Genomic DNA, 27,182 nt, shown 5'->3' on the forward strand with positions numbered 1-27,182 from the left:
TAGGATCTCAAGTCCACATCTTGTATAGCAATTAACCACTAAGAAGAATATATGCAGTGTATTATTTGTTGAAACTGTACTTCCGATTTGATTTGAAACTCATTGCTGTTTATCAATAAAATTTTGAAAAAAAAAAAGTGATTCAAATGCCTTTCCCCCCAGTTTGTTGTTCATCTCATTTACTATGTTTATATTAAGTTTTTCTAATATGGAAATCTAAAATATTTACTTGGACAGTTTACTGATAATAGTATATTTCCTATTTAGTTTATAGGTTTAATGTTTTATATTTATAAGTAAGGTAATCTATAATCCCATCTACTCCAGAGGCTGAGATAGGAGGACTGCTTTAATTTAGCAGTTCAAGGCCAGTCTGGACAACACAGTGAAAACCTTATACCAAAAAGAAAAGTAAAATATTTTGTATAAGACTTTTTATAAAAATAAGTTGAAGTCTAGGTATGATCTAGCTCTTTAATTAGTAAGTACAAGGGCCAACAAGATAGCTCGACGGATTAAGCACCTGCTTTGGCAAGCGCAGGGACCAGTGTTCAAGCCCTGGTCCTGCATGCTGCACTGGCCCTGCCCAGCCCAGCCCCTGGGGCTCACTGAGCCAGTGACAGAGTTAGGGCATGGTCTTGCATGCCTGTAATCCAAACACTGAGGAAGCTAAAAACAGGAGGATCACTATGAGTTCAAGCTGCATAGTGAGACCCTGTACCAAATACATAGGGGGAAAAAAAAAAAAGGTAGAATGAATGCTGAGTGAGACTCACCAATGTAAATTACAGTACAAATGCTGACGCTCAAAAACAAAAATTCTTGAAAGGAACAAGAAAAAAGTAGCATGTCACTTACAAAGGAGTTCATATAATATTAACAGCTGACTTCTTGACAAAAATCCGTGAGTTTGAAAGCCAGCAGAATACTATGATCTTATTTCTCAAAGACAAAGAAAAACAAAAGAAAACAAAAATTTCAAAAATCCTACATTCAGCAAAGCTAATGTTTAACAATAAAGGGAGAAAGGGAAAAAATATAAAACTTCACCAACTAAACAAAGAAAACCACAAACATTGCTAGTAGACTCACCTTATAAGAAACATAAACAATTTGTCAGACAGAAAGCAAGTAATACACATAAACACCAGTAAAAGTAACTGTGTAATTACAGAAAATAAATATAGATATTATTTGAGTTACTTTTGTCTCTTAATTGATAGAGCACAACTACATAAAATATTAATATAATAGACTATAATATTTGGCCTATAACGTATAGAAATGTAACCTAAGTATAATAAATATAACAGTAACAGCACAAAGAGTTGGGATTATGCTATAAGGAGATAAGTAAATGACTACTGGCTGAGGAGATAGCTCAGTAGAATAAGCGCTTGCCTGGCAAGCACAAGGGCCTGAGTTCAATTCCCAGTTCCGCAAAAAAGAAAAAAAAAAAAAAAGTCACCAGGTAGCAAAAAACTGCCAATAGTAAATGAATACCAATGTTAAATCATTAATTACATTAAAGCATTGCTGGGTTTATAAAATTATTAGAAAGAATATACACAAACAATACCATTAAAAGCTAAGAAAAAGACAATAGAGAGGAGTAACATTTCTATATGTTATTCGAATTAAGGTAATAGAAGTCTAAAGGTGATTTCACAAATAATACTATATGATAATTCATACAGAAATCAACAACAACAAAAAAAAAATCTTCAAGAGTTGGTATGAGAGGAACTACCTGCTCGGGCCCTCCTCCTATCCCTCTCCTGGACAGGGGCTTTCTTTTGCTCAATAAATATATTCTGCTCATAACCTCCATTTGTTCGTAAAATTCGTTCTTCAGTTTTAGAGAACACGAACTCGTGCAGGTCAGGTTGGGAGATCATTTTTCCCTATGTCATTTGGAGGTTCCCTGCATTATTTGGAGGTCAACTACCCAAGATCAGTTTTTCTCCCTGTATCATTTTGGAGGCTTCCACCAAGATCACCGAATGGAGAGTGCTTTGCTAAGCACCAGAAGACGTCTGATCCTTACATGTTGAAAAAGAACTGTGCAATCCAAATGGAATGCACAGCAAAGTATCAACTATGATGCTATTTTATAACTAGAAAGATGATGTAAAAAGGAAAATGGTAAAAATGTCTTATGTTCAAATTTTGTTCACATTAAGGAGGTTATTGTTATTTAAGTTTTAAAATGTAGATGTGAGCAACAGAAAAACCAGGCAGTTCAGCCTCGCCACCATTACTGAAAGTAAGGCTTCCCCTATATTTGCTTTTCTAAAGGGTGGGCTTTTAAAACAGCTGTAATTAAGGCCTCTATAAGGCTACACCCATTCCTAGCAGCTGAATTTATGCAAGCTTTTCAAGGACAATATCCTTTAAAGAAGTAAATAAAAAATTTTAGAACTTCCAGAGTTCATGTGCCTTAGATGACCTTGATAAGTACATTGATGTCTTTTAGAGGACTTATTCAGACTTATAAACTAGATTGGAAAGATATAATGTTAATCTTAAACCAAGCTTTGACTTCTATGGAAATATAGGCTTTACAAGTTGCTACTGCATTTGGAGAGGAATAGCACATTGTTAATTTTGAAGAGCCAAAAGATAGACAACTAGTAGAACTTTCAGTTTTCACTGGAGCCCAAATAGTTAGAGCCCTGCTGGCCTAAGAGTGGGGCAGGAGACTAAAAAAGACATTTTCTTTCAAGTGTTATATTCTTGTAGGCCTAAGAACTAAAACCAAGTAAATTTTAGATACTTACCAAGAGAATGAACACCCCTCTGATTTCTTTAAATGTTTAATAGAGGCACTAGGGCATACTTAGTGAGATATTAATTCAATAGAGGGACTGATTACTTTTACAGTTAATTACTTAGTCAGCTCCAGATATTAAAAAAAGAGCTACAAAAGGTAGTTTAGATAACTTGATACTGTAGTGAAAACTGCTTCAGTGTTCTATAATTGTAATTGGGAGAAAACCAAGGAGAGAAAGCAAAGAGATAGAAAAAATGGCTGCCATTGTTGCAGCCTCAAAACAAACCCTAAGTCTGATTCTCTTGGCTCCAAGAAGAGCTCAACGATGATGAGGTTCATCTGCTACTGCTGTCAGAAGCCAGGCCACTGTAACAGGGACTGCCTTAAGAGGCCCACAAGCCATGCCCTGACTGCCAAGGCAGCCACTAGAAGTGAGACTGCACTCTGAGGTGGAGGCCCCAGAGCTCAGACTCAGCTTCCCAGATGGTCCAGTAGGACTGGAGGACGCTGGGCCTGCCTCCTCCCTCTGGCCGGACTGTTACCTCAACCTGTCATCTCCATGGAAGAGCCCTGAGTAACCATGACTACAGAGGGAAAAGAAACCCAGCCTATTGTTGGATACTGGCACAGGTCTCTTTGGCCTTCTCCAGCCCTGACTTTCCTTCTGGTCATCGTACCTCAACAGAAACAAACTTTAGAAGACATCTTGCTTTGGCTGTAACTGAGATACTGCAATATATTCAGGTTGCTAACTAATCAAAATGATGCTGAGACTGATTTTTCACAAATGTAATATATTGTTGTTCATGTACAAGACTTAAAAGGTATTTCATTGGTTTAATCTGACTGAATGCTGTGTATTTCCTAAGTGTATAAATTAATCTGGTTGATTTCTGATGTAGCTCAGGTGGTATTTCATGCTCATAGTTAATATAGGTGTGATGTCTCTTAACTAAAGCTAGAGAGACTTATAGCAAACTGTCAGACTCCATGAATAAATGGGTCTAAGAGCTAGTGAGTTACTATTGCTAGGTCTCAAAAAAGTTTATAAATGTACCTGTTAGTTTGAATGTTCATGCTTTGATTACAGGTGCTCTAATTTCTCAGAAAAACTTGTTTTTTCCTAGAAGATACCAAAACCTAGGTAATCATGCAGGTAAAATCTATAACAAATATGCTAGATTAAGATTCCTTTACCTGGGATCCACCAGATTTTGCCTATAGAGACACATATTAAGGCCTTAAAACTAAAAAGTTATATTTTGCTCAGTGGGACTCAGATATCTGACACAGCGCAGAAGTTAAAAGGGTTTACAGAAATGAATTTGTCTCAGTTGATAAAAATTGCTCAAAAAGTGTTTCATAGTAAAAAAGGATACAGAATGAAATTATAGGCAGAAAGTGAAAATAGTGATACTAGCATCCTACAGGAACAAAGGCCAGTCAGGAAACAGGGAAAAGTTATGCTTCCCTGAATCCAGACAGAGAGAAGGAACATTTCAAACAAAAATATCCAAAGCTGCTAGAGAAGGAAAAATAAGTGTTCATGTTGGAGTCAGAGAAAGTTTCAGATTGAGGTGGTCATGTGTCTTCACCTCTTAGCCTAAAGGAACCTAGGTTAACTGCCAATATAAGGAAAATTCCTGTTAGACATTTGATAGAAGTTCATACAGATTTGTCAGTAGTTACCCAGCCAGTGGCCCCGCTTGCAAACTGGAGAGTACTTGGTGTTTTCCCTATTTCTGGCAATTCATGTGCCCCAAGTAATAATAAAATTGATGAGACCAGGCCAGTTTGAGACAATACCCAATAGCCATGAAAGATAAAAGCGATTGAACCCCACATTTAAGAGATATCTGCTAATGGAACTATAAAAAGTTCTAACTCATCTTTTTCATAATTATCCTGTTGTGATTTTTTGACTTATTTCTTTGGCTTTGTCTCCTCCAGACTCAAAGCTATACATTCACCCAAGAGGAAAATGCCTGTCATCTATTGAGAGCCTTTAGATAGAACATCTGAAGAATATATCTTAAAAAAAAGAATATATCTGACTGCCAGTCAACAACTACTACCCCTTTCAGCCTGAAGAAGTTAGAGTGGTAATCATCCATGCTTCCCTCATGGCAGTTCCGGTTACTTCTTCAGAGGGGGGAATATTGCAGGCAGCTGAGTTAGATGGAAATATTACAGGCAGTTAGTCAGACAGGGCCAGGCCCTTGAAGGAGACCACAAAAGACAAGATACCTTACAACTATGGGAGGGACAGATGCTCCTGCTGTGAGCCAAACCTAAAGCAAACAAATGCTAATCTCCCTAAAAAATAGCATCTGGGACTGATCATTACCCTAAAAACACCAAAAAGAATCCTTATCTGATGGCTCCTGTTTTACATTCATGCCCCCTTACTACGTGACTCTCTTCCCCATTTGGTCCTGGACTTAATCAACTTTACCTGAGCAATGGTGCTTGAGATCTCATCGGCTGACCATAGTTTTGTCCCACCCCACAACCACCTGAGTGACTTCCCCCTTTCTCCACCTTAGCCCCACATAGTTTTACACTGTAAAAGTTCCTGGAAGAGACAGCTTCCAGGAGAACTACCCACTCAGGCCCCTCTCCTGTCCCTCGCTTGGACAGGAGCTTTCTTACTCTCAATAAATATATTCTGCTCATAAAAAAAAGGGTTGGTATGAAGCTCACTGGCACAATACATGTTTAGCATGTGTAAGATACTGTGTTCAGTTCTCAGCATCCAGCGAATGCCCAAAAAACAAAATAAAATAAAAAACCAGAAAATAAAACCCTCTAAAAAATATAGTAATAAAATCTTTAATGAAAATAAAGCACTATATTAGAAAATATCCTTTAATGTAAAAAAGTAGTACCACTGGAGAAATTCAGGAAGAATAAGAGACATAAGACACAAAAAAGCAAAAAAGATACACAGAAAAAAAGCCCTAAAATGACAGGTATTATAAACTTAACTATCAAAAACAGTCTGTTGCCAGCCAGATATCTCAGCAGATTAAAGTGCCAAGGTTAGATCCCCAGTGTGTGGTGCCGGCCCCACCCCCACCCCTGGGGTGTGCTGAGAGGGTGATTAATACGGGGCATGCTGGTGCGTGCCTGTAATCCCAGAGCTTGGGAGGCTGAAAACAGGAGAATCACTGAGTCTGATCTGTGTAGTGAGACCCTGTAGACCCTGTACTAAATAAAAAACAAAGTCTGTTAATAGTTTAACAACCCAAAGGTAGAGGTTGTCAGAGTAAATTTTTAAAATATGTTCCAACTGCATGTTGCCTATAAGAGATAAACTTTAGATTCAAAGATATAAATAAAAGATTGGAAAAATAGAGATCATGCAAACAAAATCTTGAGGGACTATACTGATTTTAGACTTTAAAGTAAGATGAAATGTTGTCACAGATAAAGAAGGATAGATGACATTGGTTAAAGGGCCTATTCATCAGGAAGCTCTAACAATTCTAAACATCTATCCAGGGCCAGGGAGATGGCTGAGTAGAATAAGCGCTTCCCTGGCAAGTGCAAGGGCCTGAGTTCAATCCTGGTTCTGAAAAAAAAAAAAAAAAAATTTATCCAAGTAACAACAGAACATTACAATACTGTAGATGAAATAAAAATTGATAGAAATGAAATCTTTATAGCTGATAATATATTATGCTATGCTATAATACATTATACTTATATATATTTCCATTATCCATTCATTTGTTGATAGGCATATAGGCTACTTCCAGAGCTTAGCTTTTGTAAATTGCACTGCTATAAGCATAGGTATACATGTACCATCAAATGAAAAGTAACATTTAGAGAATTCAGTATCCCTTTTTCAATAATGGCTAGAACAATTAGGCAGAAGACAACAAGTGTACACAGAAGACTTGAACATTATAAACCAACTAGATGTAACACACCAGCTGAATAAGCTTTTCATCACAATAACAAAATATCTGAAATAATGTACAAATAGAAAAAAATTACTTTGTCTCAGTTTTGGGCTTCCAGTTTAGGATTAGGCAGATCCACTTCTTTGGGCCTCAAGTGAAGGTGCAGGATGGCAATGGCCAGGAACAGTGGCAGCACAAACTGCTCACTTCATGAGCCAAAAGGCAAAGAGTGCTGGCCAAATAGCTCAGTGGATTAAAGCACCTGCAAGCAGGTGCAGGGGCCTGGGGTTTGCTCTCCCAGCCTGCTGTGCTGACCCTGCCCCCAGGGCACACTGAGATGGCAATTGAGACTGGACGTGGTGGCACGCGCCTGTAATCCCAGCTCTTGGGAGACTGTAAACAGGCAGATCACTACGAGTCCGATCTAGTAGGCGGATCACTACAAGTTCAATCTAGTAGTGAAATCCTAAACAGTCTGTAGACCCTTCCCTAAAAAATACAAAACAAAAACAAACAAAAAAACAAAAGGAAAAGAGAACAAGAAGAAACTGGGATCACATAATCCTTTCAAAACTATGCCTCCAATCATTTACAAACCTTCCACTACCCCCACCTGTTAATAGTCTCATGACCTCCAAATACCAGCACTTTGGGGCCCATGTCTTAAACACAGACTTTCAAGGGACATTCAACTTTCAAATGATAGCACTACCCAACAATGAGAGGTTACACATTCTTCCCTAGTGCACATGGAACATCCTGCAGGATAGCCTATATGCTAAGCCATAGGAAAAAAAAGAAATTCAAAAAACTCAAAGAATAGATCCAAAGGTATAACAGATATTGTAAAAGGGAAAGAAACTGCTCAGAAGAACTGGGATAGGGGAAAAAAGAAAAAGGGAAAAAATACACACATACATGATAGCTAAAATAACTGTACTACTAATTTCTATTAGTTCACTGAAAGGAATAGTGCTTATATATTTGTGATCAATTTTGCATGCCTATATCTTGGAATCCAAGAAACTACTCTGAAGATAACAATATGCAATATAATAATTACTGTTGATTTCTTATCATTTTGTTTTGAAATTCTATATCATTTTTCTTACAGGTTTTTTTCTCTTAAGAAATAATAGTATATTCCTCAACCACATCAGAATGAAGCTAGAAATTATTAACAAAGGAACATATCAGAAGTGTATAATCATATACAAATTAAACACCCTATTATATAACCAATAGGTCAAAGAAACAAAATAAATTAGAGTGTCTTTCATTTAAGATTAACGAAAATAGGGGGCTGGGGAGATGGCTCAGTAGAATAAGCACTTGCCTGGCAAGTGCAAGGGTCAGAGTTCAATCCCTGGTTCCAGGGAAAAAAAAAAAAAAAAAAAAGATTGATGAAAATAAAGACATAATATATCCAAAAGTGTATTTAAAATTATTAAAACTCAGCACATGCAATTCTGAGGAGGAAATTTATATCTGTGAATGCCTATATTAAGACAGGAAAAGCCAGGTGTTGTGGCACATACCTGTAATCACAGCACTCTGGGAAGATAAGATTGCAAATTCAAGCCCAGCCTGGGTAACTTAGCAAGATCCTTTCTCAAAATAAAACAAGGCTGGGTATATAGGTCAATGTAAAGACCTTGGGTTCAATCCTCAATACAAACCATTAACATAACTTTCTATTAAAACACTAATAAAAGAAAAACAAGAAATGAGAAGCTTTGTGAGGTCAGGAAAACCTGTCTGTGGCAATGAATGTGTATACCTAATATATACTAAATCTTTCCTGTCTTATCCTATTCTGTTATGGTACTGGGTATTGAGCACTGAACTTGTTGCACTGAGCAACAGATCCAACCAGGCTTTGTTTGTTTGGGACAGGGTCTTGCTAAGTTGCCCCAACAGAATTTGAACTTAAGATCCTTTTGATTTAGCTTCTCAAAGTGCAGAGATTACAGGCATGAACCACTGGACACAGCAGCCATATATACCTTCAACGAGTTAATTATACGGTATGTGAATTATATCATGATAAAGCTCAAAAAGTGGAAGTAAAATAAAGATTTTCTCAAACAAATGCTAAGAGAATTTTTAGGCAGTATCTTGTCCAGGACAAAGCTAAACTGAATGAAAATGGTAACAGATAGTTAATGAGATCCTAGGAAGAAACGAAGATCAGAAACAGTAGCTATATAGACAAATATAAAAGCCTGAATATAATATTTTTCTTTTCTTGCATCTTTTCAGAAGCATAAGATTGCTTAAAGCAGTACTTGCAACTACTACATTTATGACACACTTAGATATATACAAAAATGACAGCAATTGGTATATTTTAGTCAGTATTAAATTAACATTATAGTACAGTAAAGATGCACACTGTGATCTCTAAAAGAAAAAATTCTTAAAATAGGCACAGAAACAAAAATACTGGAAATGAAAAGGTACACTAAATTCTTTGAACCCAAAGACAGAAAAGGACAAAGAATCAAAGGACAGAAATGTAGAAAACAAATGGCAAAATGAAAAATTCATAATATCAGAAATTATATGTAAGGGGACTAAATGTTTTAATAAAAAGGTCAAAACTAATTGTTACAGTGGATATAAACAAGATCCAATGGCAAAAGTGTTCAAAAATATACTTCAAATATAAATACATGAGCTGAAAGGTGAAGAAAGACATACCATATAATCAGTAACCACAAGAGTGAGAATGGATACATTTAGAAGGAAAATACAACTATTATAGATGAAGATGCTCCTAACAACAAAATCACAATATAAACAAAGCATAAACTGAAAGCAGATAATTCAAAAATTATAGTTGCAGATTTTAATATTCCTCTCTGAGAAAATGATAGAATAACTAGATTTTTAAAAAGCAGTGATTTGGAATACTTGAGCAGCTATATGAAAGAATGACAAGACAGGGATTTACAGAATACTTACTCCTCAAAGTAGGAAACATGAAAATAATATACAGAATATTCTCCATGTTAGGTCACATACTAGGGCATAAATACATTCTTAATACACTAAAAAAGGAATGTTATCAGATATTCTTCAAATTAAACATTAATTTCTTAGATATAATACTAAAGTACAAAAAGAAAAAAAGTAGATCCTTTTAACTCTATCAAATTTAAAACCTGCAGTCTTCAAAATACACCATCAGAAAAATAAAAAGGCATCCAAGAATGGAGAAAAATATTTGCAAATTATATTTCTGATAATGTAATACTTACATTCAGAATGGAGTGTTAAAACTCAGCAATGAAAAAAAAAACAACTCAGCAATGAAAAGTTAGATAACAAACTAAAAACTGGGGAAATATTTGAATGGATCTCTCTCCACTGAAGATATTCACATGACATATAAGCTATTAAAAGATGTCTTTTAAATAAAATATCTAGAATGGTATAACCATAGAAACAGAAAGTAGATATAATGGTTTCTAAGAGACAGGAGAAATTTTCTAAAATTAGATAATAGTGATGAACTCACAAATTTGTAAATAGTCTAAAAACCAAACTATATAATTTAAAGAGTGAACTTTATAATTTATAAATTATATCTTAACAACAAAGTTATTTAAAAAATACATTTTCCAGTCAGAATAGAAGTTACCAATAGGGCCAGGGAGATGGCTCAGTGGAGTAAGCGCTTCCCTGGCAAGTGCAAGGGCCTGAGTTCCACCAAAAAAGAAAAAGAACTTACCAACAGAAAGCAATCTAGCAAATACTCAAATATATGAAAGTTAGAATAGTAAACTTAAAAATAATCCAGGTATTAAGACAATGAAAAGACAAACCACAAACTAGGAGAAAGTATATTATTGCCCTCTTACATCCAGGGGCTCAGTTCCAAAACCAAAGTGGAGGCCTGAAATCTTAATCCTCAACTTACAATATTTTTTATCTTACAAGGTGTGAAAATTACTGCATTTGGTAGAAACTGTACCACAAGTTTTTAATTCTGATCTTTTTCCAGGATTATATGATACTCTCTCACTATGTTGGGCAGAAGCTGCAAGTTGTAGCTCCCAGGTCATCACAGATCACATGGTTTGTACATAAAAAAACATGATTTAGATTATTTTGTTCATTAGAGGCTAGCATGAGTCTCCTGAGTAGGTGTAAGGCAGGGTGAATCAAACTGTGGTATTTGGTAGGTAGGGCCAGCGTATTAAATATACTTTTGACAATGATACTTTTAACTTACCATGGATTTATTGGGATATACTGCAACAAATGGAAGAGCATCTGTATTTGCTATTTTTCCCTATCATACATACCTATGATGAAATTTAATTTATACATTTGGCACAGTAAGACAGTAACACTAACAAAACAAAAATATACCAATAAGATACAATGAAAGTTATTCAAAACTTATGAATTGTTTCTGGAATTTTCTATTTAATGTTTTCAGATGGTGGTTGACTGCAAATAACTGAAATCATGGAAAGCAAGCCATGAATAAATGTAGACTTGTTATTTACAAAAGACATACCTGACAAAAGACATATAAAGCATAAATAGAACTCTCAAAATTCAACAATAAGAATATAAATGACTCAATATAATAATAGGTAAAAGAAGTTGTCTTGTTTATTTTTCTCCTTGCTGACACAAATATCAGACACCCAAAATTAGGGAAGGAAAGCTTTATTTAGCTCACAATTCGTGGAGGTTTCAGTCTATAATCTGCGGGCTCCAAGGCAGGGTGGCATGGCACAGGTGCAACACTTCAAGGCAGCAGAAGACAGCAAAAGCAGCCAGAGCAAAAAAATGGGGAGAACAAGTCTCCTTTCCTCCTTTATATTGTAAGCAGGCTATCCCATCCACACACTCAAACCATGTCCATGCCCTCCTCTTGCACAGCATGAGGATGTTTATAAAATAAGGACCCTGATACCCTGCTGAGTTGCTTAAAGGTCTAAACTTCTCAAGTTGACACAATGTACCCGCCATTACAGAAATATAGCACAATAGTGCAAACCTGTAATTCTAGCTACTCAAGAGATTGAAGTAGGAGGGTCATAAATACCAGATTAGCCTGAGTTCAGCAAAATCCTGTCAAAAAACAATTAAAAAAAAAAGTCTGAGGATCTAACTCAGTGGTATAGCACTTGCCAAGCATACACAAGGCACTGGGTCTAATCCCCAGTATCTGTTTCCCCCAGCTACACACAGAAACACAGATCTAAACAGACACCTTCACAAAAATATGCAGATGGAAAATAAGCACATGAAAAGATATCCAACATCATAAGAAAAACGAATATGAGAGTGAGATACAAATACACACCAATTAGAATGGTTAAAATCTAAAATACTATACTATCAGATGCTGGCTGAGAATGTACAGCAGTAGGAACTCTCATCCATCACTAAAATTGCAGAATACTACAGCCACTACAGAAAAGTTTGGCAGTTTCAAAGAATGCAACAGACTCAACTTTTTTTCTCTCTCTTTTTCTGGCACCAGGAATCAATCTCTCTGTCTATCTCTCTCTGTCTCTCTCTGTCTCTCTCTCTAGCTCTGTCTCTTTATCTCTGTCTGTCTCTCTCTCTTTCTCTCTCTCCCCCTCTCACTCTATATGACCTAATAATCACAGACTTTGATATCTACCTAAATGAGATAAAAACTTATGCCAACACAAAAACCTGTAGATGGAGAAGTTGTATTCATAACTGCTAATATTTAAAAGTAGTGAAGACGTCCTTCAAAAGGAAGTGGATAAACTGTAGTATATCCAAACAATAAGAAATCACTTAGCACTAAGAAATGTGCTATTAAGGCATGAAAAGACTTACATGCATATTACTAAGGAAAAAACCTGATCAGAAAAGTTTGCATATTGCTTGAATTCAATTACATGACATTATGAAAAAGGTATAAAGCTTTTAAAAAAACATGAGTGCTTGGCAGGAACTTGGGAAGATAGAAGAGAATCAGACATAACACAGGAATTTTAGAGTAGTGTAATTATTCTCTATGATACTGTAATGGTGACGGATGCATGTGCTTATATGTTTTCCAAAACCAAGAGAATTAAAAGTTAACTCTGAGCCAGGCACGGTGATGCATGCCTATAATCCCAGCACTCCAGGGGCTGAGGCCAGAGGATTGTTGGGAGCTCCAGAACAGCCTGGGCTACAAAGTGAGCCCAAGGCCAGCCTCACCTGCACAGCAAGACCCTGTCCCAAAAAGACAAAAAAGAGTGAGCCTTAATATAGACTATAGACTTTCAGTGATCATGATATACCAATGTTGGTTTATTTGTTGTAACAAGTGTATCATACCAGTAAGGGATATTGATGCTGGGTAATATCTGCAGGGAGTGGGATATAACAAGGATATTCTACACTTCCTGCTGAATTGTTCTGTGAAATTTGTTAAAATGGCCCTAAAAAATTAAATCTATAATTTAAAAAATTACTCATGAGTCAAAGAAAAATCATATGGAAAATAGTATCATAAACACACATACTAGAAAGGAAGCAAGATCTAGAAAAACTAAGCCAAGTTTCTAATTTAAGAAACTAGAAAAAAAGGAGAGTAAATCAAACTCAGTTTGAACCGGAAGAAAAGTCCAGTTAGAAGCAGTAATATAGGAAAAAAAAAATTAAAACATTGCCCATGAATGAGTTAGTGCTGTTTCTTAGAAAAGATCAATAAATTGACAAGCCTGTAGATAGATCAAACCCTAGCAGGCATTTTCCATTGTGGGGAGTGGCTGAGCTATAGATCAACCACACATTCAGGGAGAGCAAGACCAGCACTGAAAACATAGAGCTCCAGAAGCGGCCACATGAACAAGCTGTTGGGAGTAGAACAAAGCCAGCGCACCCAGTATATGGCCTAGTTGTTCCTCCCTGTTAACTACAGCACAAATAGCTCTGAGAATGTTTCATCTTCAGTGTTCTCAGCAAAACACTGAGACTGTACTTTTGGCCCTATTACATACTTCCTCCCTTTTTACTGTGTAAAAATAAAAATGTAGACTGTGCTAGGTTGTTGCTGCCTCTCCATCAGAAGTCAGGTCCCACCTGGTCCCAACTTTCATTTTATGTACCATTTCTTTTTATCTCCCTTGGGCTCCTCTTCAGACCCCACTCCCTGTGCAAATTGTAGCATTCTGTAAATGATCAGATAATCAACAACTCAGGCGTTGAAGGCCATACTGCTTAAATGTTGCCTACTCAACTCTTAGTATATCATGATAATAGCAACAGATAATCTAAAAATAAGGGTATAGGCATGTTCCAAGAAATCATTATTTATAGAATCACTGGCACTGGATTTGGCTAACGTATCATAGTTTGATAATCATTGAGCAAGGTGAATAACTTAATAAAAGAAGACAGGAAACCTGAATGGAACCTGTAAGGGCAGAAATTGAGAGGGAGAGTCTCTAACATGTAATGGAGTCATTTCTGACCACTTGGAATATTAGCCACAGGGACCAGAGAGAAAATGAGAAGCTGCTAATAGCCACTGGCTCTGTAAAGCAGAGAATTTGGATAAAGAGATTTCTGCTCAATGTTAAAGAATTTGTATAAGAATTTAAGAATTTATTCATACATTCTTGTGTCAGTACTGTTTTTAAAAAAAGAAAATACCGAAAGCAAAGTTCCCATATAGATGATGTGTGAAGATTATTTTGTCTTGAAAATATTTAAATTATTGCTTATTCCAATTATGAGTATATGATTCAACATGCACATATAATTAATTTAATGTTTTATAAAAACGAACAGTATGTTCCATTAGAGAGACTAGAAATAGCAAAGTATCATTTCATAATACCTAAATTTTACAGAACTTATCCATCATTTTTAGAAGACTCCAAATCACTTTTTTTGGTGATCCATACCATTCAGTTATTCTAACAGTCCCTCTTTATCAGCACTTGCCACTTCTCCATCTCTGTGTCACTCCAAGGACTGTAGCATCGGCATTTTTCTTTCAATCTATTTTCTTGCTACTATGCCAGAAGAATCCGTATTTCTATGACTACTCTAGAGCTCACCATGTCAGCATCCTATTGATAGAGACCTACCAAGTTTTACAAATTGATTTGTCTTCAGGGTGCAATGGGTACTAATATGAGTAAAGCTAAGTATACATTGTGCACTCAAAAAGTTGTATAAAAAACATTGTGAAGTGGAACAAATTGTAAATTAAATTAACTAGCTAGTCATTACTTTGCTATCCTAATTCCATTTTCTCTTGTTTTTAAAGTTTGCTTCCATTAGATGACAAAGATTTCATATCTTCTTTTAAAGTTATTTGCAAATTCAAATATTTTAAATATAGAGACTAAAACTGAATCATAGCAATTATATTACTAAAATGTTTTCTAAACTCAAATGGTTTACTATCTTTCCCTATCACATCTGGAAACATTGTCCCCAGATATTATATTCACCTAGAGCTATATTGTCTCTGAAATTTAAAAACAGTATTTTTTTTTCCAGGACCTGAAATTTTTTTAATGTATTTTTTTGTGATACCAGGGATTGAACTCAGGACCCTGCGCTTGCCAGGCAGGCACTTATTCTACTGAGCTATCTCGGCCCAGAAAAACAATATTTCATATAAATACAGTTTGCCTTACTTTCTGTTAGTACATAGGCTTCACCTTTACAGAATCATCCACCTCCCTTTTTGCTCGTTTTGTTAGCCTTCTTTTCTTTTGAATCTCTACTTAACAATTTCTGGAAATTATTTTAGTCAGGGTCCTTTACCATTTGTTGTAGTTGTTTTCTCAAGAATCAGTATTAAAGTCCTTTAAACTCTTCTGCTAATATTCCTAATCATTTACAGATCCCAAATAAGCCACAATTACATATTGTACTTTCTGCCTGTAATACTTCAACTTTTAATTCTTATTCATTCTTAAAGATCTATCTCAAGTCCTAATTTCTTTAAAAGCTTGCAGGACATGCTTTTTTGCAGCCTCAGATCAAACCAGATAAAGTGTTTTCTCCAGCCTCAATCTCTCACCTCCAGCTGCTTCAACTACATATGCATTTAAGAAGGATATAATTTGGAAAATGTTTACATTTAAAGACAGATTTTACAGCTGAAATAAGCCTTTAGATAATTTCCATGTCATCTTATGAACTAGTTCTTTTAAAACTAAAAAGTGAAGTGATATAGCCATGACTATTAGTCAGATCTTATCAAAGAGAACATAAATCTCTTTGCAAAATAGATCTGAAAATATAAAACATTTCTAGTTAAATCTCTTCAAAAAACATTAAGTTGATTTGTAGAAAGCTTTCCCCACTTATGGATTTGTGACTATCAATACATCTGAGATATGTGAATAAGAAAAAGGAGAGAATGGTTTGGAGGTTTAAATTTTATTTTATATGCTATCCAAAAACTCTTAACTTAAAATTAATTTTCAGCAGGCTGCTTGGGACTTCTATTTTCCAGAGTAGATGTTACTCTTTTTTTTTTTTTTTTTTTTTTTAGTACAGGGTCCCACTACATAGTTCAGACTCATAGTGACCTCGTGTTCAGCCTCCCAAGAGCTGAGATTATAGGCATGCCACCACGTCCAGTCTTAGCTGATACTGATAACGTATCAACTAAGTATATTTAATTACTGCTTGCATATATATAAATGGCATGCTTAATTACTACACTTTATCATTTTTAATTGCGTGTACAGTGCTACCTCAGTTCACAAAATTAATTCATTCCATGATTGTGGAAAAGAAAGCCACATTCATGTGCCTGTGGAAAGATGGCCATGGTTGGTGTTCATCACCTGATGCAGAGTTTCAAACAAAAACAAAATTTTTCCAGTGCTTCTTCTGTTTGTGAACCAAACTGTTCGCAAACAAAAGCATTCATAAACCAAGGTACAACTATATAATGTTATTTTTGTTGCTTTATCAGAATACTGAGAATGGATAATTTATTTAAAAAATGACTTATTTTGGTTCATAGTTCTGAGAATCCCAGAGCATGGTGCCTGTGTATGTCCTGCTTGCAGTGAGGGTTTCATGGAAAAAAGCAAAAATAGGCATATGCAGAAGAAAGCATACCTGGAGAGTGGCAGAGGGGAGAAGCAGTCTATATCATTACCATGAGAACTAATCCAGACTCAAAGGAACTAACAGTCTCCTCAGAAACACATTCATTTATTCTTACAAAGTGCCCCAGGATCCAATTATCTTCCAAAGGCCCCACCTCCCCTTAATACCACAATGCCAATATGAGGTTTGCTAGAGGAAAATCCTACTTAAATCTACAAAGGCATATGCCCAAAATCAAGATTCTCAAATCTATCCCACAGCCATACATCTTATACACGTTTGTGATCTTACTAAACTTGTACATGATAAAATACTTTAACTATCTCCACTATTCTTAACATTTTCAAACAGGGAAAGAAGAAGAAATGTTATGTAGTGGAAAGCACAGACTTAAATAATGCCTACAAGTGGAGAGAAGACCAAACAGGTCAAATATTTAAAGAAAATAATTTGATGGGCTAGTGGTGCAACAGATAACACGTGTGATTACAGACCAGAATATTGTTTTGCTTTCTTTATACAAAAGATAAAAAATGGTACCTCTACTCCTTCCACTAGTTGGAAGTTTTCTTGGACTCATGAATTGTACCACTTAAAAGCAAACAGCATCCCTATTCATCAAGAGTAGGAGATGAACATCATTCATTTCCTAACTACTTAGCACTGACAAGTATTTCTGAAAAATTCAATAAGAAAAGGAGCTAGCAATTTGGTTTTCCTAAATAACTTGTAATCACATTCTTAAAAGTGCATAGAAAGAATATCAGTTTTAAAACCCAACATCACAGATATACACTCACTGTGTCACAAATCTATTCATCAAAAATTATAATTTTCTAACCTGGAATGTCGGAGGCTATCCTTTTTGTTTTTTGCAGAACACAATGTGCATTCACAGCCAACTGCATGAGGCTTGGGTAGAGACACATCCTGTTTTAAAAGCATCGTAAGAATTTCATAGTTGTTACGATGAGCAGCTAAAATGACAGGTGCAACATCCATAGTTGTTGAATACTCAGGATTTTGAATCCGTTCCATTAGTTTCTGAAAAATATTTATGAAATGTCCAAAAATTATTACTTGTGATTTAAAAAAAATTATCTTAAGGATGAAATAAAAAAATGGAAGGCAAAAAGAACTTAATATTTTATTTGGAATGAATTTTTTAAAACCTCAAAATTTTCATTAATAAATACAGTATAATAGCTGGTAAAATTTCAATAGATAACTCAGAACTACAGTTCTGTCTTCCTACCAAAGAAGTAGTGATGATATTTAGAGAAATACCTTAGGAAAAAGTGTTTAGTTTTTACAAGATCAGAGAAACATGCATGGCAAGGATAACAACCAAGATTTTTAGAAAAAGAATATAATGGAAAACGGAAATGTTAAAAAATAAGCAGAGTACAAATGAATGAAAAAAAATAAAAAATTCCACCTCTATGGTAAATTGTCACATTAAAGCAATGAAGCACTTGAAAAAGGTATGTAAATAAGGAAGCACTCTTCATGTTGTATAATTCTCTACACATTCCCAACAATTGCCTATACTAGTTCCTACTACAAATACAAAACAAAACTAACAATCATAACTACTAATGAGTCCTAAAACTATCAGGCATTTTACATTTATCATCTCACTTATCCCCCTGGTAGCCTGCAAAACTAGGTATAATTAATCCCCAAAAAGAAATTGAGGCTCAGAGAAGTTAATGTGCCCTTGAGTGGGTTTGTATTACTATTATTATGATTAGTCCAGGTTTGTATTATCAAGAGCCTGAGCTCTTCTCACTACATAGGCCCACTGGCCTGGGGATGACATGAAATGAGGAAAATAATTAATAGTTAAAGAACTGGGGTTAAACAAAAAAGTTAACTATTTCATGACTATTGCATATTCTTTCCAATACTTCTCACTTTTTTGCAGAGGTTTCCCTGAGAGCTGTTTGATTCCAGTGCAAGCTCATCAAGTTCACATTTTGGTAATTTTTATTAACACTGTAAAAGTAGAGTACACTCATTACAAAATATCTGAAAAATATAGAAAAGCAGAAAGAAGTATAAAAATACCCATATTTCTTCTACCAAATAACATTTTACAGTACAGTATATGTTTCCAGTCCTTTTTCTATTGAACACCCTTTTAAGGTCATCTTTTGCATAAACAGGTATATATAAGCACCAGTGGTTAAAAACAGTGGCTCTTACTATTTCAAAATTCAAGGGCTCTTTTAATAATCTTATAAAAATTATAGCCCAGGATCTTCAAGGAGAAAAATTCAAGCACAGAATTTTACATTTAAGAAAGCTCATAGGCTCTGTTTAAAATAATTTGCTAATTAAAAATATAGTAAACAAACATCTTTATGAAAATATTATTTTGCAAATTAAGGATTATCTCATTAACAGATTATTAAGAACTGAAATTGTAAGTCTACTGCCATGAACAGTTTTGAAGCTCTTGATACATAATGTCAAAAGCCTTTTAATAATTTATTGACCAATAACATAAGATGCTTCATTTCATACTAAAGCTTTACTCACCAGCACTGGGCATGATTGCTCCTAATTTATGAATAAAAATATATTATTACAAAATTTAATTTACTTTGATTTCATTACTGATAAGTTTTAATACTTGCTGATACACTTATCTGTTTTTCTCTTATGAAGTTTGTTTATATACTTTCTGTTTATTTACTGGAGAATTCAAATTAGCAAATTTATTTAAAAATTACAGAAAATCCTAAAATTAGCCCTTCTTCTTCTTGTTGGATTATCAGTTATAGAGAAAAATATACTTAATCCTAAGAGAAAAACTTTAATAGAAAGGAGCCTTTAAGTTTCCCATATTTAACTATAAATGCATAAGATTAAAGTTAACAATTTCATTGCTCATAGCATAATCAAACACTACCAAGAAAACATCTGAAAGTCAATTGCACAAAAGATAATTTGGGGACTGGGGATATAGCTCAGCGGCATAAGCGCCTGCCTGGCAAGCACAAGGTCCCAAGTTCAATCCCCGGTATAAAAGATAATTTTGGTAAGCCAAGAATACAGAATTGTTTCACTGAAATGATAAAAGGAAGCATACAGAATATTTAATATTGCCCATGTAGAAATAATAATGCTTTTACAAATAATATTACTGTCACTAGACATATTCAAATAAAGGCTGAATAATCTTTATTTCCTAAGACAAAATAGAAAGTGTTTTTTAAAGACTAGGAATACCAACATGTATACCAAAATGTGTCAGTAATTACAAGGTAAATGGCAAAAAACTGACAAAGTTTAGATATTTTAAAAGTCCTCTGGATAGGAACTATATGTTTAGCTCTTCTTTTTTTAGTCTTGTTGGTTTCTTATCAATACTTGGAGTAGGTGGTAGGCTGGAGCTGGAGCTCAGCAGCACAAGCACTTGCCTGGCAAGCACAAGGTCCCAAGTTCCATTCCCAATAAAAGGAGAAAAACAAGCTGAGATAACAGAGTAGGTAGTACTGTCCTCTAGAGAAAGTCTTATTGTGTTGTTGTCATTTTGTGATGCTATGGATCGAACCAGGGCTGTGTACATGCTATGCAAGTGTCCTACCACTGGGCTGCACCACTAGCCCAGCAAGTGACAATTTTTTTTTAATAATCTAAATGAGTAAAGTTTTTCATTTAACATATGATAAAAGTATGAAACTTAGAAGAATTTCTCAGTTATCAGATGACAAAAAGTGTTACCAATTTATAATTATTTTTAAATGATATTTTTCTTCTGTTTATACTCAAAGTAGTTAAAATGCACATTTCATAAGTTTTATAATTTTAAAAATTTGATGAGCAAGAAGTATCTCACTTTTTCAGTTAGTATTTACTAGTGACTGTCTTCCTAGTTATAAAAGCAATAAAGAAAAACTTCAAAAGCAGGGGGAAAGTCCTCAATTTCATCAATCAAAGCGATGAGCACTGTAAGATAACATTTTGTTCTACTTATATACAATCTCTTTCATATACATATTTTTAACCTTAGACTAAATTATATGTACAATTTACTTTTCTCATTTTCTCTCAATATTTATTTTTCCATATTTCTAAAAATTGTTTCTAAAATGTTTTAATGACTGCATATTATGCAGGACCTTATGCTTGCCAGGCAGGCAGTTGTGCCTGCTGAGCTATATCCCCAGCTCCCAGATAGGTTAATTTTTTTGCACTGCTACAATAAAGACTGTAATTTGAAGTTTTGTCTACCTTTATTTTTCAGCCCTTTCCTTCATAGATTTTAAGAGAAGAAAGCATAAAGTTAAGAAATATGAACACCTTTCTTGTTTATGACACATCTTGCCCCACTAGTAGTACATTTATAAGCCAATACTACTCCCTTGTCATCAGCGACTACTGTTTAAAAAATATATATATTTGCTGAGTTGGGCACAGTAGCACATATCTATAGTCCCAGCTACTCAGTATGCTGGTGGAGGATATCGCTTGAGCCCAGAAGTTCAAGACCTGTGTTGGCAACATACTGAGAGTCCATCTCAAAAAAATTTACTAATTTGATAAGCAAAAATTAGTATCTTGTAATTGATTGTTAGTAATTTTACTATATTATTTTGCATTTTCGTATGTCTTTTCCTAATGTTTTTAGTTTTCCATCTTTTTTATCTAGTATTAATATTAGTAATTTGAGATATTTGTTGTAAATGTTTTGCCAGTAATCCCTTTTTAAGTTTTGTCTGTTAGAATTCAAGAAATTTAATTTCTGTATTAGTCACATTGTGCCTCTGTTATTTTTATTCCCTGCTTTTTGGCTTTGAAAATTCCTTCCACTCCTAAACAGTTAAATATTCATCTACATTTTCTTTCAATTTTATGGTTTCATTATTTACATTTAATTCTTTAATCTATCTGGAAACTAATGATATTTTCAACAGTACCTGCAAAATATTCCAAACTAAAAACAATGGTTCACACTGATAAATTACCAACTAATTTCAGAAAGGTTTCCTTAAAGCAATACTATTTATTCTATCAAGAGTCTACTTACTTTAAAGCTATACTTTTACAAAGTGAAAAAAAAATCTATATAAAAAAATAAATTTGGGGGAGGAAAAAATGGCAATGGGGCAGGAGAGCTACTTGGTTTAAAATCCAAATTAGTAAATACTTAAGAGTACTAACTACTATGGTTGGTCTTGATGATCGTTTTGGCCGATGATTAAGTAGTATATCAACAGCTCCCACTACTTCAGAGTCGATTGCCACCAAAAGTGCATCTGCAGACTTTAAAACAAAAAAAAGTTAAAAATGAAAATGGATGATAAAAAGGTAAACTATTTATTCTTACTAATTCATAGTTACTTAAAATTTTTCACTGTATGATATACAGTAATATTGAATTTTCAAAAATTTAGATTTGTACAGGTAGTACATTTGCTTGCCTTAGCAGTACTTCTGTGTACAATATACACATTTCTGTTCTGATTTCACTGCATGAGCTGGTAAAGTAATAAATGCTCAATAGGAGGGATTACTATTTAAATACTTTACTAATGAATACAGTACAGTACTTAAAGCTGAGTTTTCTTTTCAAGACCTTTATTCCTGAACACTGAACAAAAAAAAATTTTAAATTTCCAAGTCTATAAAAGTAATTGCCAGGAATGATCACTACAGGTAAAGGACTATTCTCAGACTATAAAAATATGCTCACCACCAAGACAATCATGAGAACAAGGAAAAATGGAAAATATACTGAGTTCTCTGTTCTCATATTTAGAACATGCACAACCAAATGCCACGGTCCAAATTTGACATCAATTATTACCAATCTTATCAAGTATAGATAACAAAGAATTAAGTTACCAAAGTTCATGTAAGGAAAAAGCAACTGTTTAATTCTACTCCCAACTTATATCTAGCTCTCTGTAAAGGTCCACTTTTGACAGGAGGAAAAAGAAAGCAGACTCAGAAGAAAAGAGGATTATTCAACTCTATAACAAAGCTTATAGCTCTGCTGGCAACATTTCTTTATGTTTTTTAAGGAACACCATAAAAGCAGAAGGAAAACATGAAAATAAATTTAACCTAAGAAAATGCAATTGATTACATTCAATTTGTACGTTTTAAATCAACCAACATTCTTGCTCTCAGGAATGAAATCATGTTTGATTTTTTGTATTTTTTGTAGTTCAAAAGAATAATGCTTTTATCAACTTTACCTAGACGCCAAGAAGCAGAGCTAAACACCCTCACTAAATGATGACTCCTCACTCAACCATTAGGAATCTCCTATATTTTCCAATAGGAAAAATTTTCTACCTAGATGAGAAATTTAACCCACTTTCATTCCTTAAAAAGTTTAGGATTCACTGGATTATAACCCTTTCCTTTAACTTCTAGGATTATTCTGTTTTGTTAACATTTTTCTCAGTATATACAGTCAGTTAAAGCAACCAAAATCCTTATGTCCATCACTATTCAATATTTCATTTATAATGTTTAATTTTAACCTATAAAACTAGAGTAATGATACCGCTCTCAACACAACTCTGATCATTTGAAACATAGCCATGGATCCAGCTCCAATGTAAAACAATACCAAATTTAAAAAAAAAAAAAAAAAGCTATCACAAACTCACTTCATGGGCATCATTTCCCAAAAGAAACAGGCCTATGCACATTGACAGTTGTCTATAAATGACAGATTTCTGGCAGATTTCCCAACTAGTCTTCAGATCTTTACAACAAGAAAAGTTTGTTTAAAAAAAAAAAAAAAAAAAAGGATAGAAGAAAAAAAATTGCTAAAAGTTAACCATTGAAAAAGTAAAATATTAGTATAGTAAATTTACTATGAATAGCAATTTGAAGACATACTGTCTTACAGCAATCTGTAAGGACAAACATGGTAATAGTTTCAGACATATGAAACAAAGTAAAATTACTTCATTCTCAACGATTCCAAGTTGTCATGGTAAAGTTAAATTATATTCAGATACATTACTTAGTAAAGCTTAAAGACCTACACTAAATCTTTCAATGTTTAAAAGGATAAGCTTCAGCTATAAAAATATTCACATAAAAATATCATGCAAATAAGGAGTGACTACTGACTTATTCTGTGTAAATAGTACATTATTTGATAAATAAATGACAGTTCTGTTGAACAAAAATGCTGGGTTTTTTCCTAATTTCTCAGATATCTGACCATTCCTTGTTAGAATATTTTCAATACATAACATTTATTATGTATTCATAAAGTCACTATTTTCCTTCTTACCTCAGAATTTGTCTTTTCAACAATTCCCATACTCTTTCTTCTTAGGTAAGTATAAGAAACTAGTTACTTCACTTCCAAACATAATTTTCCACCCTAGTATTCAGTCTTCGATAGGGATGGTCCTTCTTCAGCTCATTTCAATTTCACAATCTTCTCTACTCTTTGCTAATTTGATCCATTCTATCTTTAACTTTCCATTCCATTTTCCTCTTACTTTCACTGTGTCAAACTTCTCAAATCAATGTGCATCATTTTCTTTAATTCTACTGATACAATGCTTTCAAAATCTAATGGCCTTTACTATCTCCTAATTTTCAAAGGTTTTTTGTTTCTTTGTTTTGTTTTGTTTTTCATACTGGAAACTGAATTCAGAACCTTGTGCTTGCCAGGGAGGTGGTATGCAGATAAGCTATATCCCTGGGTAGGGTTCCAAGTAACATATCAAATGTTTTTGTCTTTCACACCTTCACATTATCTTAACTTCCCCTGGCATTTTCTAGCATTCATCTGGTCTCTTAATGATAGGCTTTCCTTCTAGTGTCCTTTATTCAATGTAGGCACTCTAGGAATGAATCTGCACCAGTCCTTTGCTTACTCTTGACTTCACTTACCTGCACGACATCTGTGGTCCTCTCATGCCTATGATTGCCCACTGTATCTGTCTCTCCTTATCTACCTAGTTATTCATTTTTACAGCACCAGAGTTGAGCCCAGCGTCTCATGCATACTACGCAGGCACGCTATGACTGAGCTACATTCACAGCCTTCTTTATTTTTTGAGAGAGGGTCTCCATAGGTTACCCAGGCCGGTCTCAAACTTGGGTCATCCTGCCTCGGCTTCCTGAGTAGCTGAGATTATAGGTATGTGCCACCAGAGCCTGGATACCATATCTCTTTGGCCTGACATGCCCTAGAGATTCAAGCTTCACCTGTGATTATCTGTTCAGAGCTGCCTGATAACCTCTAAATCAACAGGGCTAAAATCAGAAATCATTTTCCATTGCTCCAAGCCGGATATCTCTTCTGAACTTGGTTTTCTTTCATCCTCCTTCCAGTTACCAATGTTTAAGATTTCCAAATCATCTTAAACTCAATTCTCCCTTCCAGATTTAAGAATTCACCAAGACTCGATACTTCTTCCTTTATATCTCTCATATATCTGTCTTTCCCCCTCTCCGATAGCCACTCTATGACTTCAGGCCTTAACATCTTCATAACTTGATTACTATGAAAACTGCTCATGTGGGCTACAGTCTTCCCTACTTTTCTAGTCTATACTAAATTCAACTATGAGAGTTATCATTCTAAATAGTTGACACATATCACATCCTTTCTCAAAATTTATTTAATGATATCTCACCATTCTATAAAACCCAAATTCTTCAGCCTAGTATTCAAGGGCTTTAGCTTTTATTTTTCCTTTTAATTTTCATTACTCTCCAGCTCAAATATTTTGTTCAAAAAGATTAAGAGTAAAAATAGAGAGCAAAATACAAGACAACAGGAAGTAGGGGGATAGATCACTCTCAAAGGGGAAGGAGATTAAGAAATGAAAGGAGGGGAAGGGAGGGAAGGAATAAAAGATGAAAAAAAGGAATCAGGATGTGGTATGCACCAACTTCTCACAAGAAACATGAATATTATGTACTGTACACACACACTAATACATTAAATGTTTTTAAAAAAATTTAAAAACTCAAATAAAAAAAAAGCAGCTATCAATTAAGTGTCTGAAGAACATACACTGCAGGCCAGGGGGATAGCTCAGCAGTCTGAGTGCCTGCCTCACGAGCACAAGGATCCAGGTTCAATCCACAATAGAGCATGTTATGCAGGCCCCAGAACCCTGGCTGAGCTGGCCACTGAAACCAGGCATGGTGGCACATGCCTGTAATCTCAGCGCTGGGGAGGCTGAGACAGGAAGATCACTACCACGAGTCCAAGCTGCGTAGTGAGATCATGTACGAAATAAATAAATAAACAAAAAAAATTTTAAATAATTATATATATTGCACCAGGCATGGTGGTGCATGCCTGTCTTCCTGGCACTTAGGATGTTGAAGCAGGAGGATTGCTATGAGTTTGTGGTCAGCCTGGGCTACATAATGAGTTCAAGGTCAGCCTGAGCTATATAGCAAGACTCTATCTCAAATCCCCCCAAATGTACATATACCCACAAACGTAGCATTTGTCTTTGTTTATATCTTTCAGGCTATTGTGAGGAGTAAGTGCATATATTTAAAGTTGTTGACCCTGAATTGTATTACATAAGTGTTAGCAATACTGCCAGGCTGACCTCAACTGATACTATTCCAAGAAAACCTTTCCCAGTGGATCCAACCCTCAATGTTCCCAATCTCCTCTATATTTCTAAAATATTCATACTCGGGGCTAGGGAGATGGCGCAGTAAAATAAGCACTTCCCTGGCAAGTGCAAGGGCATGAGTTCAATCCCTGGTTCCACCAAAATAAGTAAATAAATAAATAAATAAGTAAATAAAATAAAATAATAAAATATTCATACTGAATAATTAAGTATAAAATAGTTTTTCGATAATGGTACGACTGACATTTTGGGCCAGATGTATTTTTAAAATTTTGGTAGCCATCCTGTAAATCACAGGGTGTTCAGCAGCTTCCCTAGCTTCTCCTCACTACATACCAGTAGTAACCTGCCTCCAAACTGTGAAATTAAAAATGGCTCCGTACACTGCCAAATGTCCACTGGTAAGGACAAAAATCATTCAATTAAGAAACACTGATATAACACATGCTAAAAGAAAGTATTCTGAAACTATAAAGCAGTATACAAGGGTCAAGCATTATCACTCCACACTTATCAAATGTTTCTGTATTATTCAATTGATTTATCATTCATATTAACTTTAGTTTTCTAAGTTACTTAAAATCCATTAGTAAAGAATCCCTACTTCCCCCTTGTTTATTTCCATAATCTTACACCCAACTAAAGGCCCTGAATATTGACTGATAAACTAAGACACAGATAGCCTGGATAGGACACATTGCACTGGGAAGAGTATGGGATTTGTAGTCAGAAGATGAAAATCTTAGCTTTGCCTTTACTAAATATTAAAACTTTGGGCAACTCATTAAAATCTATGAGCCTCAGTTTTCTGAGCTACAAAAG

The 27,182-nt window shown here is 34.7% G+C and overlaps 1 protein-coding gene across 3 annotated transcripts in view; it reads right to left on the reverse strand.

The window, feature by feature from the left end:
- Trpc1 (transient receptor potential cation channel subfamily C member 1) overlaps positions 1 to 27,182 on the reverse strand; it is a 97,822-nt gene that overhangs the window by 56,428 nt on the left and 14,212 nt on the right. For 2 of the 3 annotated variants that reach the window (XM_004629214.1, XM_004629216.3), the window contains one exon: positions 17,606 to 17,808. In XM_004629214.1, coding sequence (XP_004629271.1) covers positions 17,606 to 17,808 — 203 coding nt within the window. Of the gene's footprint in view, positions 1 to 17,605; positions 17,809 to 21,936; positions 22,039 to 27,182 lie in introns of all 3 variants that reach the window. The other variant, XM_004629213.1, reaches the window with a different exon arrangement.

This window comes from Octodon degus, unplaced genomic scaffold (genome assembly GCF_000260255.1).
Source record: "Octodon degus isolate 3935 unplaced genomic scaffold, OctDeg1.0 scaffold00028, whole genome shotgun sequence".
Lineage (NCBI taxonomy): Eukaryota > Metazoa > Chordata > Mammalia > Rodentia > Octodontidae > Octodon > Octodon degus.